General features: G+C 43.1%; 1 protein-coding gene across 2 annotated transcripts in view; it reads right to left on the minus strand.

The window, feature by feature from the left end:
- Positions 1-15,111, minus strand: part of TGFBRAP1 (transforming growth factor beta receptor associated protein 1) — a 61,137-nt gene extending 46,026 nt beyond the window's left edge. The window contains exons 1-3 of one of the 2 annotated variants that reach the window (XM_050921783.1): positions 15,020-15,111; positions 6,656-7,354; positions 395-589 (exon numbers count right to left, since the gene is read on the minus strand). In XM_050921783.1, coding sequence (XP_050777740.1) covers positions 395-589; positions 6,656-7,337 — 877 coding nt within the window. In that variant the 5' untranslated portion in view covers positions 7,338-7,354; positions 15,020-15,111. Of the gene's footprint in view, positions 1-394; positions 590-6,655; positions 7,358-15,019 lie in introns of both variants that reach the window. The other variant, XM_050921777.1, reaches the window with a different exon arrangement.
- Between the last annotated feature and the right edge of the window lie 2,905 nt (positions 15,112-18,016).

Below are 18,016 nucleotides of genomic sequence, written 5' to 3' on the forward strand. Positions count from 1 at the left end.
TGCTTTATCGCCTCAGTTGGAGGCATGAGGTGAACCAGGGTGCATGCGCAGACCAACAAAAAACACTTTCAAATTTTCCAGCTCTGGACACAGGATGAGCATGCATAACCCACAGTGGAATATAGTAAGGACTATTACTTAAACAAGAACAAGAAATTACATTTGCAATGTTTTGTTGGAATACAGGACATAATATTCTTTAGCAAAAATACTATTAACAGCAGGATAAAGTGTTACATTTAAGGATGTTCTATTATTGTGTGTTTCAGGAGAGGTAGCTTGTTCTTCAAAGGAGCCAGTTTTTTGTTTTTTTACTTCATACTATGTCAGCATAAGCTTGATTTTTTTGTGTCCCAAGAAATTCATGCAAAGAAATAGGTGTACTAGCTAATACCTTCGAAATCTTGTAGGATGTGGCCTTCCTTAAAAGGTAGGGTCTGTTTCAGTTGTTGATCCAGCATGCTATGCACTGTAATAAACTCATCATCAAGAGCAACTACATAAGGAAAACATAGGGCTGCTCCAATCACATTCTCTGACCAGTGCACAGGAGCACACTGCGAAATGCCATCCACAGTTGCAAACATACCTGCAAAGAAAGAGAAGAAAGTCTGAAGCTTAAGCCAAAGCTTGCAGTTTTCCAGGAGTCAAACACTGGAACCTTGCTTGCCATGAACCCAGGATGATGAGTAATTTACAAATGTACACAATGAAGGACTTTTAACAATGAAAGGGCATTTCTGTTAAACTTTTTACAAAACACTGAATCTCCAAGGATCCTGTTGCAATTAGACATTTGTTGATTATGTTCAAATCAGTACACAAAACATTATTTTCTTGTGCACAGGAAAGTAATGCAAGCTTCATTTCAATGCTTATTCCTCCTAGATGTAAATAATTCAAGTCCAAGAAACTTAGTGAACTATTTCTTTTAAAAACATGGTGTATGCCCTTTAACCCACCAAACCCAAGCCAGCATTCCATGAGCCTGTCCCTATCTTAGTAAAAAAAAAAATATATAGAAATATTCCTACAGGTTGCCTGACCACTCTTCCTCTTGCAATTTGGCCTGTCTGCTCCCTTTAACATCTCAAATGCCAGCAGAACATTTCAGTATCCAAGTTAATTCAATTCACCCACATTTCCTGAGCTAATTGCTATAGTAGAGTGAGGTCCCCAATTCTTTCAGAAGAGAGGGTTTTTTCCCCCCTTACAAGACATGTGTCTACAAAAATTTGAAAAAACATCCAGAAAGAAAGATAGAAATTCTTGCAAAGCAAATTGCCACACAAGGCAAAAAAATACACTGAAGAGTTAAAAAAAACACATTAAAAATGAAGATAGTCTCCAAAGCCTTACTGAATTTTTAGTAAGGCTCTTTTCCACTTAATTTGCGGTTATTTTCTCTGCTAGACTATGTATTTTGTATTTTTTCAGTCACTTGGACTCATCTCTCTCTTCTGGATCATTTGCCACTAATCATACTATAGACTTTAAGGATCTATATCTCTCTCCCCACTTTCCCTCAGAGATTTATGCAGTACTTCTGTTTTGAGAGAAAAATCTATTAGCACTTCCAAAAATTGTACAATAAATTCCTAATGGCAAATCAAGCCACAGGTTTTTTTTTTTATACAGAATACTCAATATCTAGAGATCATAAAAATCACTTAAATTAGGCTTCATAATATAATTCAATATGCAAAGTTCAGAATGGAATATAGTACTGGTACATTTTGGTTTTAGTGATTTTAATGATAATCTACAGGTACCCTAGACATTTAAGTCCTCTAGAACAGGTAAAGCCTGGGCAGCAACAATATAATACTTTCTCAAGCCAATTTCTGCCTGTTTACCTCAACCCTGAATCTGAAAGTTCTAAGTATCAAGATTGTACGTTTGTCTCCATCCTCATCTGAGATGGCCAATAACACTGCCAATTATTGCAAACTGTGGTTTTGGTAGTTTTTGTGATGTGAACATGTGGCTACTGGGAACTAGAATGAAATCAACTCATTTCACATAAGAAACTGAATAACTATGTAATGGTAACAAATGTTAGCCACTACTGAACTATGCTAATTTCAAAACTGGAAATGCAGAGATTTTTCCAATTATCAATCTTCAGCCATCCAGACACCAGCATTTTTCTTTTGAAGCATGCTGCTGAGCACGCACATAAACAAGTCGGGCAAACTAAGCCTCATTTTTCTTCTTATCCCATTTTGACAAACAAAGGCAAAAGCAGACATGTCCATTTAGGTAAAGTGATAGAACTTTTGCCTACCACAAAAGCTGAAGGTATTAGGAGCTTTCCAAGTGGGTGAGAAGAAGGAAGAAAACTGTATTGGTAACTGATGACTACATAGCGTGAGCAACTGTTGAGGAAATGCACCACATAAGCTTCCTATTCCTCTGTCCAGAAAGTATACGTGGAAATGATAGCCAGTATGAATAAAAACAACCCTCATCAACATTTGCTCTAGTCCTGTCTACAATAGGCTCAAATATTAGTTGGAACCATGTTTGAAATAGTTATTGTTAGAAGAGTGGTAACACTTAAATGCCAAGATATACAGAACCTAACTATGTTACAAAGCGGTTGTAAAACCACATATAACATACCAGGAAAAGTACTGGCAAACTATGGCCCATGGGCCACATCCAGATTGCAGAACCCTCCTGCCTGGTCCCTGAGCTCCTGGCCCAGGATGCTAGCCCGCGGCCCCTCCCCTGCAGCCTGAGCTCACTGTGCCACCTGCACAATGCTCTGGGTGGTGGGGCTGCGAGCTCTTGCCAGGCAGCACAGCTGCAGAACTCAGTACAGATCATTTCAGGAGCCCACTATTTACCTCTCCCCTTTCTGAAAGCTGACCATTTATTCCTATCCTTTGTTTTCTATCATAATCAGTTACTGAACCATGAGAAGACCTTCCCTCTTACCTCATGATTTGCTTAAGAGCCTCTGGTGAAGGACCATGCCATCAAAGGCTTTCTGAAAGTCCAAGTTCACTATATCCACTGGACTACCCTTGTCAACATTTGACGACACATGCAAAGAATTCTAATTCCCTTTACAAAAGCCCTGTTGATGCTTCCCCAACATCTGTGTCTGATAATTCTGTTCCTTATTATAGTTTCAACCAATTTGCCAGGTACTGAAGACAGGCTTACTAGCCTGTAATTGCCAGGATCACCTCTGGAGCCATTTTTTTTAAAAATCAACCTCACATTAGCTGCTATCTGCCAGTGATACAGTGGTTGATTAAGTGATCGGTTATATACCACAGTCAGTAGTCCTAAATTTCATATTTGAGTTCCTTCAGAACACTTGGGTGGATACCATCTGGTCCCAATGATTTATTATTCCCCCCTCACCCCGTACCGATAAGTGTCCTGAGTTACTTTCACTCCTGCGTAGTAGTAATGTTTTTATTACATCACACATTTGAATTTATATTCTTGCAAAGCACCGTTAACAGATAGGCCTGCAGTGTTTGGGCCACTGAATATATATGTAAGCTTAGATAATTATACAAGTATATACAGTATAGATATCTTAAGATATTTCAGCATGGCCCTCTTAACCCGCAGTCCATTAACACACGGCCTTGACAGCTTGACTCCCGACATCCGCAAGTAAACGGGTCTGCACTATATTTAAATAAAATGCCGTTTGTTTGTGTTTTTTGCTAGCTGCTCTTTGAAATCTTTTTTGGCCTGCCTAATTATACTTTTACATTAATATGTGTTTGAACACACAAAAAGATACTGACTAATAAATAGCCTTTAAACATAACGTATTTTCCCAGTCTAGACTTGGGTCCTAGGTATTATGCTAGGTGAGACAGGAAGAGGGCCTAATCTGCCACTGTCTCTAGAACTTTCACGTAGGAACAGAAACTAAAAACAGAACAGCATTTAGCTAGTTGAGGAAGGCAGGGAAGAAAAGGCAAGAAAATTAAAAAGAATGATCCAGTGAAGAAGTAGTTGAAGTGGATGACAGGAAGTCTTTGGTGTGGAGTTTCTTTTACACTAAAAGTAAATAAAATAAAATGAAAAATAAAAAAAGGGAAAGTAAGAATGAAATTCTTTAGAGAGACTCATTCAGAAGCAGGTGTTAAAGAACAGACTGATTAAATAAAACAAAATATATGAATGCCATCTTGATTTTCACTGCAGCATATCAAATCTATAAGTGCCAGTCTACATTTAGACCTAGAGCAGGGTACGGCAAACTATGGCCTGCAGGCAGATTTGGCCCATCAAGGTTTTCAATTCGGCCCGCGGGATTGCCAGCCCTGTGACGCAGCAGGACTAAGGCAGGCTCCCCGCCTGCCCTGGCCCCGTGCCGCTCCCAGAAGTGGCCTGCACCACGTCCCTGAAGCTCCAGGGCCTGCCCCTGCCTGCAGGTACCGCCCTCTGCATCTCCGATTGGCCAGGGATGGGGAACCACAGCCTATGGGAGCTTCAGGGGTGATACTCACAGGTGAAGGCAGCATACAGTGAAGCAGCCTGCCCCACCCCACCCCCAGGAACCGCTGTCAGACATGCTGGTCATTCTCAGGAGTAGCACAGAGCCAGGGCAGGCAGGGAGCCTGCCTGAGCCCCACTGCCACCCTCCTGGAGCCACTTGAAGTAAGTGGTACCAGGCTGGAGCCCACCCCCCAAATCCCTCCTGCACTCAACCTTCTGCCCTGAGCCCCCTTCTGAACTCCGCATCCCCTCCTGCCCTATCCCCCTAACCTCCTGCCTTGAGCCCCCCTCTGCACCCTTCCTGCACCCCAACACCCTGCCCTGAGTTCCCTGCTGTACCCCAGCCCTCTGCCCTGGGCCCCTTCCTGCACTCTGAACCCCCTCCTGCACCCCAACCCCAAACCCTGAGCCCACAACCCCCTGCCTCACCCCTCCTGCACCCCAAACCCCTGTACCGGCACCCTTTGCCCCTGAGCCCCTTCCTACACACCACACCCCAGACCCCCTCCCCAGCCCTATATTTACAGCCCTGCATACAATTTCCCCATCCGGATGTTGCCCTTGGGCCAATAAGTTTGCCCACTCCTGAACTAGAGTGATAAATCACAATAACTTTTTGCCATACTATTTTGAGGTTACTCATGCAACGATAATCTAGATATTAAGCATAGTTGTCCAACATGGGTATAAAGGTTCATCCTGCAAGTGACAACAGCAGGATATGACCATTGATTCTCAACCTGATAACTCAATTGATATACTGATGCATCACTTCACTCCTTTCAGAGCCAACGGTGGTCTGGTCTGTTCTGGTCTAAATAGGTTTTTATACCATGCTTATCATCGTAGTATCTGAGTGTCTCCCAGTAGTGCATTAAGCAACAAGACTAGGTATGTCAAATGTTTGTTCTCTCATCCTCTCTTCAGAGGAAGAAGCAGATCCACTGGAGTGTCTTATATTAAAAAACACCCTCCCAAAACAAGTGTACTTGCTGCTATGTGTTTATGTAAGAGACAGGAAGGTCAAAGAAAAATGCCTTGTATTTGGAATCCAGACTGGCAAGGTTTGTAATGGACTGTACTTAACACTTCAGACACATGACCAACAAATCCAGTAAATTCAATATAATTGAAACAAACCTGATTAGTAACAGTGGTCTTCTAAATGCCCATAACAACTGCATCCCTTCATGTATTTTGTAAAAGCTGCATACAGCCCTGAGTTGGGACCTTGATACTTGAGACAGACTGACTATCTCCTTATGTCATACTGCTACATGCTACACTTATGATTGAAGAGGCACTCAGGTGGCTCCCCATCAATCTGAGAGAAGTGCTGGTGGTAGAGCATTCCCTCTGAGGGGCCTTCAGCTCCTGTGATTGGAGAAGTTCAAGTTCAGAGCACGCTCTAAGACAGCTATTTATGCAAGCTACAGAGGAATTGGGACAGAGAAATCAGACCTCCCAGGAAGACGGGACTTTGATGTTCTGCTTGCAATCTAGTTTTGTTTTCATACTTTATGGCAGAATTTCGCCAAGGTGTCCCTTTCAAATTTCTCTAATGTAATTATTATTCCTGAAGCCCATTAGTCCACTAATTGAACAGTTCTATCAGAGAAATTTAGGCAAGTGAGCAAGGCAAACAAAAAAGTAATTTCTGCTGCTATGCTGTATCAGTAGCTTGCACATGGCTTTATGAAGATGAGGGAGTATAACTGTCTTTCAGTGATGAAGAAACAGAGGCACTGATAGCTTGTCCCCAGTCATGCAACAAGAAAATTTGGGTTGCTTGAGTCCCAGTTTCAATCAATCAGTCTCTATAGCTAGAATCTGATGCCAGCAGCTTTTAAAATTTCATTTGGTTCATACTTTTGTTTTGCCCTGGGTGATGAGACAGTAGAATTTATTCCACCTAAATTTTTCTATTTCACTATAGACACCCCAGAAACAAATTTATCTAGATCAATTCAAGTTTACCATTTTTAAAGTGCTACCCAGAACTAGTTTTACTTACTGAATTACTTATCCTTCAATTTTAAAGTATTGCAAGTACATCCTGTAAGGAAATGCAGTATTTATTCTACATTATGGCATCAATTACTAAAGTTACCTCAATCCAGGAAGCTGATCGTGAAATGGAGGAAAACTAAATTGGAAGTTAAAACATTTTTAGTCTCACCTAACCCTCCAGGTCCAGCCAGCAGAAACTCCTGTCTGCCTATCCTTTTCACAATTGGCCGTTTCTCATCACTGCAATACGGGAACAGATCCTGGGAGATGCCAGTATTATAATTCAGTATGATATATTGTGTAGTGAGAGCAAGGCACAAGTAATGACCATCTACAGCCACGGCACAGGGTTGCTCCGGAGTGGAAACTTCCTTCACTATCTGGACTCTATCCTCATACACCATGAACATCTGGATGGTCCGCCGTTTCACTGAGATAATGCAAACTTCTACACAAAAAGGGTCCCCACTCATAGGGTTTTCATTTAATGTGAATGTCACAGCTCCCTTTATTCTAGCTCCAGTGGGGATAGGTTCCAGGTTCATCATGTTAACTAATGTTATTGTGTTGTCACAAAGCACCAGTAGCCTGTTGAGTGCTGAAGCTGCTTTCAGCTCAATGACTGCTTTCTTGAAGCCCAAGTATTTATGCAGTTGTTTGGTGGCAGCAAAAGTTATTTTTCCAGCTGATATCTTCTCTTCCAGTAGAAAGTGAAAGACAAAGCAGTCATTGGTTCCAATATAGAGGTTTTTCCCACAACATTCAATGCACTCAACATTGATTCGAGCTTTGTCTCCCATTAGCATCTCCCGCTCAACAGCAGGAACGAGCTTGAAGGCCTTCAAACTCATTGTGTCTTCTGGATGATCTGCTTTGGAAGGGAGAAAGAAACAGCATTTTATTCACATCCACACAAAAGTAGGGCCAAACATCATCACGCAAAAAAGTTATCTAATCAACACAGAACATCAGATTATCAGCGCTTTCAGCAATATATACTTGAATCAAGTAGCAACCATTAGTTTGAGTACAATACAGCCGGCTAAGTTAGCATAGTTGTGAGTATGAAAGACACAAAAAACAAACTGCAGTACTTCACTGTAAACAAATGCAAACCACTAACACCAAATCCCAAAGCAATTTGTTAGAAACCGGACAAAATTGTCAAGAGCATCCAACTCAATAGGGTCCTGACAATGACGGGTGCTCCCAGATGCTATTACAATACAAATAATAAAAGCATCTAAGTCCCACTGACTTTCAATGGCCTCAGTTAATTCTGAAATCATTACCCCGTCTTTAGCATGTAAAAGGCTTGGCTACCATCAATAAACTTCTAGTGAAGGATAGCCTTTAGGTTGATAAGTTAACATCTCTCACATAGCACTTCATGCCCTCTTTGATCAAATTTAAGTTAATGACAATCTAGAATGCCTTTATAAAGTAAGCCATTCAGAAATCTGCTTCTAATCATTGGCATATTTCACCTTCAATATGCACGACATCTTCTACTGTTAAAAGGAAGTGCACAAAAAGAGAGTATACAACATATAACCCTCAAGCAATACAGATTATGGTGTATATATTCAAAACAGACTCCTGATTCAAAAGAAGTCACCTTACAAAGGAAGAAAGGAAAGCCTTTAGGGGACTGAATAAATTGAAGAAGTATGTGTAAAGGGTGCAGAGAAAATGGAAGCATTTTGGTTAATTAAAAGCATAGCTTATTTGAGAATATAGCTGGTTGCTTTGCGTGCATAAACAAAACAGGCCTCTTCCAGTTGCTATATTGTTCCTTTCTAGTTTTACCCTTCAACCAATGGAGCTCCCAAGCGGTCACTGGTGTAATACAACAGCAACTAAGCACCTTATTCTGTGTCTACATGTAAAGACGCTAGCATATTTGGGGCACTGTAGAAGTAATTTTTCACAGCATGCTAAAAATCAAAAAAATCTAGACAAGAAACTTGGGGGCACAAAATGCTGCAGACAATTATTGCTTTTTCTGAATTTAAAAAAGGTGATTTGCAAGATAAAAAGTCTAGATCTAGTTTATTTGGTCTCAGAGAATCAATTTCAAAGCAGAAGAAAGAAAAGACTAAATAACTTAAATGTTGGTGCTGCAAAACAGCAGTTCACAATAACCAAAACTGCAATTTACATATTTCAATATACTGAAACAGTTTGGGACTTTGTCTACATCACATCTTTCAAAACTCATTTTGAGAAAGCCGAATTATATTTTTAATTGTAACCTGAGGGCTCAAGTTAAAGCTAGAGTAATACACTACACAGAATCCATAGCAAATCTCCCAGATAATGGGAGCTTTGCACAAAAATAAAGAGCCATATGGTACCCTCACATAGTAACTAAGTTGTAACTGGAAATTGTCAGTTTCATTCTATGAGGAAAAATTAAGAACACTACTATTTCTGCACTCTATTTGACTAGCTGCATTTGCAATTACTAGATTTACCCATATAACTGCACACCCAATTTATTTGAAAATGTGGCCCATAAAGTGTTCTCATGAGGTTTAAAACTCAACACCACAAAAATTAATGGGTACTGTTCCCTATTCTCAGAGCTATTTATCACACTACTACACTGATTCACTTCAGAAGGTTCTCTTTGCATCCATTATCTATGAGCACTTTTCCCTATATGACAGATGTATTCTGCAAAATGTGAATCTCATGGATCAGGCCTTGTGTAATCATAGATTTTATTTTAAGTTTTTAGAAAATTCACTATAATGTAAATTGCAAAGTACTGAATTCACAAAGTTTGCATGAAATTAATTTTACAACTAAATGTCAGTTTCAAGGACCGAATGATATTTTCACACAGCACTATAAGATCAGTACAAAACAATTACTTAAGACTTCATTGTAGACATTTTCCTTTTTACAAAAAAAATGGAAACATCATGATTTGGAGGCATTTTTATGATTTCCATGAAACCATGATTTACACAGGATCCTATATATAGATAACTATTACAAGGGGATGGATACAAGTCACGGTGTGGTTGTTTGACACCTGATCTACATTGGTATCAATTATAGTTTCATTATATCCAAATTAAATTTGGAATACTAAAGTTAATTTCCCATTTAACATACCAAATATTAGGCAAACAAGCATGTGTGTCATCGATGAAATCTGAGTACTGACTAGCTTTTCCTACTCAAAGAGGCTCGTCCTTAAGAAGTGTGAACCACCAGAAAGCAGCTCTCTCACAACCCTTCCTGACAGAATTGGTGAGGAAGTAGAGTGGGTGACAAATTTAGGTCTAATCTACACTGGGGGGGATCGATCTAAGCTACGCAACTTCAGCTACATGAATAACGTAGCTGAAGTTGATGTACTTAAATCTACTTACCGCGGTGTCTTCATGGCGGTAAGTCGATGGCTAACGCTCACCCACCAACTCCACCTGTGCCTCTCATCCTGGTGGATTACTGGAGTCGAGGGAAGCACACTCGGCAGTCGATTTATTTTATTTATTTTTATTTATTTATGATTTATCATGTCTAGACTAGATGCGATAAATTGACCCCCACTGGATCGATCACTGACCGTCGATCCAGCGGGTAATGGAGACAAACCCTAAACTACACAAGAGTCTTGAGCAATTTCCCTCCAATATGACCCTAAAACCTGAAAATTCTGACTGGTCTTTAGTTAGTGTACAGACTGATGCTACTCTGCACATCATCTGAAATATTTTAGAGTTAGAGGCCTGTGGAGGAAGTCACAAGTAATTATTATTAGTCCACAAATACTTACAGGTAAACAGAAAAAAAAAGTGAAATAAAATGCATGTGTCCTAAACACCTGCCTACACAAGTACAAGACGACCAGTACCACCAAAACACTACTATTCATCATCAAGTGAATAAATATCAAAGCATTAAATAGGAACGTTTCCATAAACATTCCCAAAACAGTCTACTTTCGAACCACTAGATCACAGAAAAATGTAAGCCTTCTCAGAAAGACACCAACAGAAACTATTTCTGACTAATGATTTCAAACCTGGGTCATTAAACTCAAAAATCCATTTTTAATCATCTGCATAGAAGTGGACTGATTAAGAGGAGAGAAACAGCAGCAACTTCAGTGAGTTGCAAGTGCTAAGGACCGCTGAAAAATCAGGTCACTTCTATGCAGATGCTTAAAAATAGCTTTAGGGCATAATTAAAGGTTTTAAAATCTGGGCCTAGGGCTCTGTCTACACTGCAACAATATACCTGGTCCCCATGGCCAACTCAGGCTTGGGGAGGGGAGACCGTAGGGCTAAAACTTGCTGTGGAGACCTTAGGGTTCAGGCTGGCACTCAGGCTGTAGGAGTTGGGAACCCTCCCCACTAGCAATTTACAGCTCCACAGCTCAAACCCTGCAAACCCATGCCAGCTGACCACAGCCACAGGAGTTTAATTGCTTTGCAGATGTACCTCGAAACCTAGACCCATATAAGTTGCATTTAAAAGACACAAACTGATTCAAAACTCAGTGGGCTTGTCAGCTAACAGTGACAGTCACACACAGAATGATGTTAAGTAGAAGCATTACCAAGCTGTTTTTGACTATGCTGTTTGCTGCTCTGCCTTCACAATCAGTACTTTCTAGATCATTTGAAACTGATCAAAATAAATGTGCACCTGAATGAAAGAGGGGCGCCTATTCCAAAATAGCAACTATACTGGTTAAGAATCTCACCATGAGATAAACCTGGCCAAATTTTCCTCCATAAAGGCTGAAAAGGTAACTGAACATGACTATGATCTTACACACTGGGATTTAATTGGCAATTTCTGGAAAATCGTATAAAACTTTTCAGTTATCTGTGCTATTTTAGAACTGCCTCTTCACATAAGGCTTAAATTACGTTTCTTTGGGCTTTTAAACACTGGCAGTTAACAGCACTGCAACTTTCTTGCTTAAGGGTGTGAAAAAACACCCGAGTGCAGCAAGTTGCAACGCTGTAAAGCACCAGTGTAAACAGTACCCCAGCATTGAGAGCTATGCCCCTCGTTGAGGTGTTTTGTTTTGTTTTTAAAGCGATCACACAAGGCACATTAAAGCGCTGCCGCGGCAATGCTTTAGCTTTGCCAGTGTAGACTAGCCCTTACTTTAAGCAATGAAAATAGACCCTCAGAATGAAATAGCCCAGGGTAAAAAAATTACAATGTGAATCTCTAGGGCAAGGGTCAGCAACCTTTCAGAAGTGGTGTGCTGAGTCTTCATTCATTCACTCCAATTTAAGGTTTTGCGTGCCAGTAATACATTTTAACGTTCTTAAAAGGTCTCTTTCTACAAGTCTATAATATATAACTAAACTATTGTTGTATGTAAAGTAAATAAGGTTTTTAAAATGTTTAAGAAGCTTCATTTAAAATTAAATAAAATGCAGAGCCCCCCGGACCAGTGGCCAGGACCCAGGCAGTGTGAGTGTCACTGAAAGTCAGCTCATGTGCCGCCTTCGGCGCCCGTGCCATAGGTTGCCTACCCCTGCTCTAGGGCAAAGTAATCACATTGTCCCACCATATTATCAAAAGGAACACAATGTATACAGTAAAAGAATTGCACCCAGGTTGGCTGCCAAAACAAAAATCTGAAGAATAGCCTATAGCCTAGAATGAAAAGCCAACCCCTTGAGACTTTAGACTGGCCTTCTTACCTGAAGCGGTCAAAAGTCACTCAAAGTTCCTGTAGACCAGGGTAAAAATGCAGATTGCCAGTGGGAGAGCTATACAATTCTGGTCCTGACCAAGACAATTGTTTTTTAAAACTTCAGAATGAAGGGGATAAAAAACAGATATACAAGTAACCAAGAGTACTACTGTCATAAACAGATAGCTAAGGGTTAATGTCTCTTTCACCTGAAGCACCTGACCAGAGGACCAATCAGGAAACCGGATTTTTTCAACTTTGGGTGGAGGGAATTGAGTGTCTGAGTCTTTGTCTGTCTGCCTGCTTTCTCTGAGCTTTGGAGAAGTAGTTCTACTTTCTAATCTTCTGTTTCTAAGTGTAAGGACAAAGAGATCAGATAGTAAGTTATATGGTTTCTTTTCTTTGGTATTTGCATGAATATAAGTGCTGGAGTGCTTTGATTTGTATTCTTTTTGAATAAGGCTGTTTATTCAATATTCTTTTAAGCAATTGACCCTGTATTGTATCATCTTAATACAGAGAGACCATTTGTATGTATTTTTCTTTCTTTTTATATAAAGCTCTCTTTTAAGACCTGTTGGAGTTTTTTTCTTTACTTCAGGGAAATTGAGTCTGTACTCACCAGGGAATTGGTGGGAGGAAAAAATCAGGGGAGATCTGTGTGTTGGATTTGCTAGCCTGATTTTGCATTCCCTCTGGGGGAATAGGAAAGTGCTTTTTGTTTCCAGGATTGGGAACAGAGAGGGGGAGTCACTCTGTTTGGATTCACAGGGCTTGTGTCTGTGTATCTCTCCAGGAGCACCTGGAGGGGGAAAGGGAAAAAGGATTATTTCCCTCTGTTTTGAGACTCAAGGGATTTGGGTCTTGGGGTCCCCAGGGAAGGTTTTTCAGGGGGACCAGAGTGCCCCAAAATACTCTAATTTTTTGGGTGGTGGCAGCAGGTACCAGGTCCAAGCTGGTAACTAAGCTTGGAGGTTTTCATGCTAACCCCCATATTTTGGACGCTAAGGTCCAAATCTGGGACTAAGGTTATGACAACTACAATCTTCCTGTAGCCTAAGATGCTACAATCAAATCATGCAAGTCCAGGGGAAAATGCTCTCTGACAATATAGATCTAGTGCCTAGAGAAAATAAGTGACTGGGCTATACAGGAGTAAGGTTGTAGAGAACGTTTTTTCAGCTTAAGTACAATCTCTATGCTACATCCTTTAAATGTAAATCTGATTAAATGTTTTGCAGCATGTTATGTCTTAAGCACATAGCACTGGAATATGTACCCTGGAACATGCTGTTCCTTGAAAGTGCCAGATTACATCTCTCACAGAAATACCAAGGGAAGTTGTTCAATACTGAACATCAATAGCATGCTCCCTAAATAAGATACATGGTAGCATCCATTGCAATTAGTATTGTTTCCACTACCTGGACATTCAACACACATAAAAAAACTACAATATTCTGACTTTTAAATATAAATTAAGAACATTCTGGAGATATCATTGGATAGCCTCTTAAGGCTTTGCCACATTGGTCAGTACAATATAGTATGCAGCATAGTTGTAGCCATGTCTGTCCTAAGATATTACGCACACATGCTGATAAAAAAAAAAAAAAAACACAACACCCTATTCCCTGAGTGAACACTTTTCACAAGGTGATCACTCTATATCTGATCTATCAGTCCTTATCCTCAAAGGAAACCTGCAGGACCCTTTCAAAGATGAGTCAGAGTTTAAAATCATAATTCTGCTAGACACTAAAAATCATGGATTGAATTGACACACAGGATTTATGGCTTATTACAACAGTTTACAACCCGCTAACTCCCCCTTTTCCTCCTAAGACTGCAGAGTTGTTAAGGGGTCACTCTGCCCTGAGTGGTCCCTTACAATAGGGCAGAGGTTCTCAAACTTTTGTACTGATGACCCCTTTCGCATAGCAAGCCTCTGGGTATATCTTCACTACCTGCCGTATCAACGGGTAGCAATCGATTGCTCGGGGATCGATATATCATGTCTCATCTGGACGCAATATATCGATCCCCGAACGCGCTTATATCGATTCCATAACTCCATCAACCCGAACAGAGTTGCAGAATCGACAGGGGGAGCCGCGGACATCGATCCCGTGCCGCGAGGACAGTGAGTAATTCGATCTTAGATACTTCAACTTCAGCTACGTTATTCACGTAGCTGAAGTTGCATATCTAAGATTGATTTTCCCCTGTAGTGTAGACCAGCCCTCTGAGTACAAACCCCCTTAAACATATACACAAGTGTTTTTAATTTTTAACAGCATTATAAATGCTAGAGACAAAGCAGGGGTTGGGGTGGAGACTGACAGCTCATGATCCCCCCCCATGTAATAACCTTGCAGCCCTCCGAGGGGTCCCAACCCCCAGTTTGAGAACCCCTGCAATAGTGGCTACACAGCTGTGACGCTGGGAGCACCTGCCCCAGACCCAGAGAAGATGCCAGGTGCCTCAAAGCTTCGCGCGCTCTCACCAGCAGATGTTGGCCTGCAGCAGGTCTCACGGCAGCCACCTCGGCTCTCCGGTCATTACCGCGTAGCGCCCACCCCACCCTGCCGAGGCTGACGCGCAGACCCGCCCAGCACCGGGCAGAGCCGCTCCCCGCGGCGCCCAGGCACGAGTTGCACCCGCCGTCTCGGGGACCAGCTCGCGAACGGCTCCGCCCGGACAAAATGGCTCCAGTAAGTTTCCCCGCAGCGCCGTGAGCGCAGCCCCCGCCCGGGCCCCGCGCTCAGGCCAGGCGACGGCGGTTGGCGGCCCCGCCCCGCCCCGCCCCGCCCGGGGGCGTTGAACGCGGCCCCGGCGGGGGGCGGCGCTTACCCGGGCTGTCGGCGCCGGGACCCCTGGCTCCGGTCCGGGGCGGCTTCGCTACCGGCGCCGCGCTGCTGCCGGCAGCTCTCCGCCTGCGGCCCGCCGCGGCTCCCAGCCTCCTCCGGGGCGGCTCCACCGGTCCTTCCGGTCACATGGGAGGCGCCGGCCCGGAGCCCGATGATGGACGGGGCGTGAGGCCGGGGGGGTGGGGGAGAAAAACGCACCGCCCCATTGACTTCCATGGGGGCGTGGCCTGAGTGAGGGCAGCCCCGCCCCAGTCAATTTACTGTTTCCTCGACCCTCTATAGTTACATCTCATCGCCTAGCACCCTCTGCTCCCCTACACTCTTGCCCTGTCTCCCGCAGCCTCACTTGCCCACCCCACACTAACTCCCCCTGCAGGCCCCACACACTCACCTGTCTTGTGCAATTCATGCCTCTCATGCCCTACACACAGCTGCTCGCTTCCCCCATGCACTTCTTGCCAACCAACAGCCCTCATACCATTTCCTCCATTTATGCCCTCATGTGGACATTCATTTCTTCCACACTGCACCTTGGGTTGCCTGGCATTTAGTTTTCAACTGGAACCCCCTGTCGAAAAGGGACCCTGGCTGCTCCAGTCGGCACTGCTGACCAGGCCATTAAAAGTCTGGTCAGCGGCGCAGCAGGGGCCCGAGGCTAAGGCAGGCTCCCTGCTTATCCTGGCTCTATGTGGCTCCTGGAAGTAGCCGCCAGGTTCTTGCTGCCCTATGACATGGGCAACCAGGGAGATGCCATGCGCAGCTCCCGCCCCAAAGGCCGGCTCCGCAGCTCCCATTGGCCGGGAACCACAACTAATGGGAGTTGCAGGGGTGGCGCCTGTGGTTGCAAGGGCAGTGCATGGAGCCTTCCTGGCCACCCGTCTGCCAAAGGGCTGCAGGGACCAGGCAGCCGCTTCCTGGGAGCCACAGTAAGTGCCACTGGGACCCTGCACCCCATACTCCCCAACATCTGCCCCAGTTCAGAGTTCCCTCCCGCACCCAAACTCCCCCTCGGACCCCACATCCCACACACTCCAATGCCTTGCCACAGGCCTGAGCCCTCCTCTTCATCCCAACCCCCCAGCCCCACCCCAGAGCCAACACCCCCAGCTGGAGCCCTCACCCCCCCTGCACCCCAAACCCCTCCATAGCCCAGATCCCCCTCCTGCACCCTGAACCCGTCATTTCTGGCCTTACTCAGAGCCTGCTTCCCCACCCAAAACCCATACCACACACACACATGAACCCCTTGCCCCAGCCTGGAGCCCTCTCCCACACCCCAAATCTCTCATCCCTGGCCCCACCCCAGAGCCCACAGCCCCAAGCAGAGCCCTCACCCCCCTCCCGCACCCTAACCCCCGTCCCAGCCCAGTGAAATTGAGTGAGAGTGTGGGAGAGCGAGCGACAGAGGGAGGGGGAATGGAGCGAGAATACCAAAGCAGCCCACCACTGTAGCATTTAATTTCAGAAAGGGGGAACTACACAAAAATTAGGAAGTTAGTTAAACAGAAATTAAAGAGTACAGTGTCAAAAGTTAAATCCCTGCAAGCTGCTTGAAAACTTTTTAGAGACACTATAAGAGATGCTCAATTTAAGTATATACCCCAAATTAAAAACATAGTAAGAGGACCAAAAAAGTACCACTGTGGCTAACCAACAAAATAAAAAAAGCAGTTAGAGGCAAAAAGGCATCCTTTAAAAGATGGAAGTTAAATCCTATTGAGGAAAATAGAAAGGAGCATAAATTCTGGCAAGTGAAGTGTAAAAGGATAATTAGGAAGGCCAAAAAAAGAATTAGAAGAACAGCTAGCCAAAGACCAAAAAAGTAACAGCAAAAAAAAAGTATAAGTACATCAGAAGCAGGAAGCCTGCTAAACAACCAATGGAGCCAGTGGACAATCCAGATGATAAAGGAGCACTCAAGGATGATAAGGCCATTGAAGAAAAACTATATGGAATTCATTGTATTGGTCCTCACAGCTGAGCATGTGAGGGAGATTCCCAAACCTGAGCCACTCTTTAGGTGACAAATCTGAGGAACTGTCTCAGATAGAGGTGTCATTAGAGGAGGTTTTGGAACAAATTAATAAACTAAACAGTAATAAATCACCAGAACCAGATGGGATTCACCCAAGAGTTCTGAAGGAACTCAAATGTGAAATTGCAGAGCTACTAACTGTGGTATGTAATCTATCATTTAAATCAGCTTCTGTACTGGATGACTAGAGGACAGCAAATGAGACAATGATGTTTTTTAAAAGGCTCCAGAGGCAATCCCAGCAATTACAGGCCAGTAAGTCTAACTTCAGTACTGGGCAAATTGGTTGAAACTATAGTAAAGAACAGAATTATCAGACACATAGATGAACATGATTTCTTGGGGAAGAGTCAACATGGTTTTTGTAAAGGGAAATCATGCCTCACCAATCTACTAGTATTCTCTGAGGGGGGTCAACAAGCATGTGGATCCGGGTGATCCAGAGGATAGAGTGTACTTAGATTTTCAGAAAGCCTTTGACAAGATCTGTCACCAAAGGGTCTTAAGCAAAGTAAACTGTCATGGGATAAGTGGTAAGGTCCTCTCATGGATCAGTAACTGGTTAAAAGACAGGAAACAAAGGGTAGGAGGAATAAATGGCCAGTTTTCAGAATGGAGAGAGGTAAATAGTGGTGTCCCCCAAAGGTCACCCACGAAATCTCATGCTCCAATACATCATTAGTCTATAAGGTGCCACAAGACTCTTTGCTGCCTTTACATATAAAATCTAAATTAGCTGTCACAACTCAAGATAGAGATCTTGGAGTCATAGTGGATAGTTCCCTGAAAATATCCACTCAATGTGCAGCAGCAGTCAAAAAAGCGAACAGAATGTTGGGAATCATTAGGGAAGGGATAGATAATAAGACAGAAAATATCATATTGCTTCTGTATAAATCCATGGTACACCCATCTCTTGAATACTTTCTGCAGATGTGGTCTCCC

This window comes from Gopherus flavomarginatus, chromosome 1 (genome assembly GCF_025201925.1).
Source record: "Gopherus flavomarginatus isolate rGopFla2 chromosome 1, rGopFla2.mat.asm, whole genome shotgun sequence".
NCBI classification, from domain to species: Eukaryota; Metazoa; Chordata; order Testudines; family Testudinidae; genus Gopherus; species Gopherus flavomarginatus.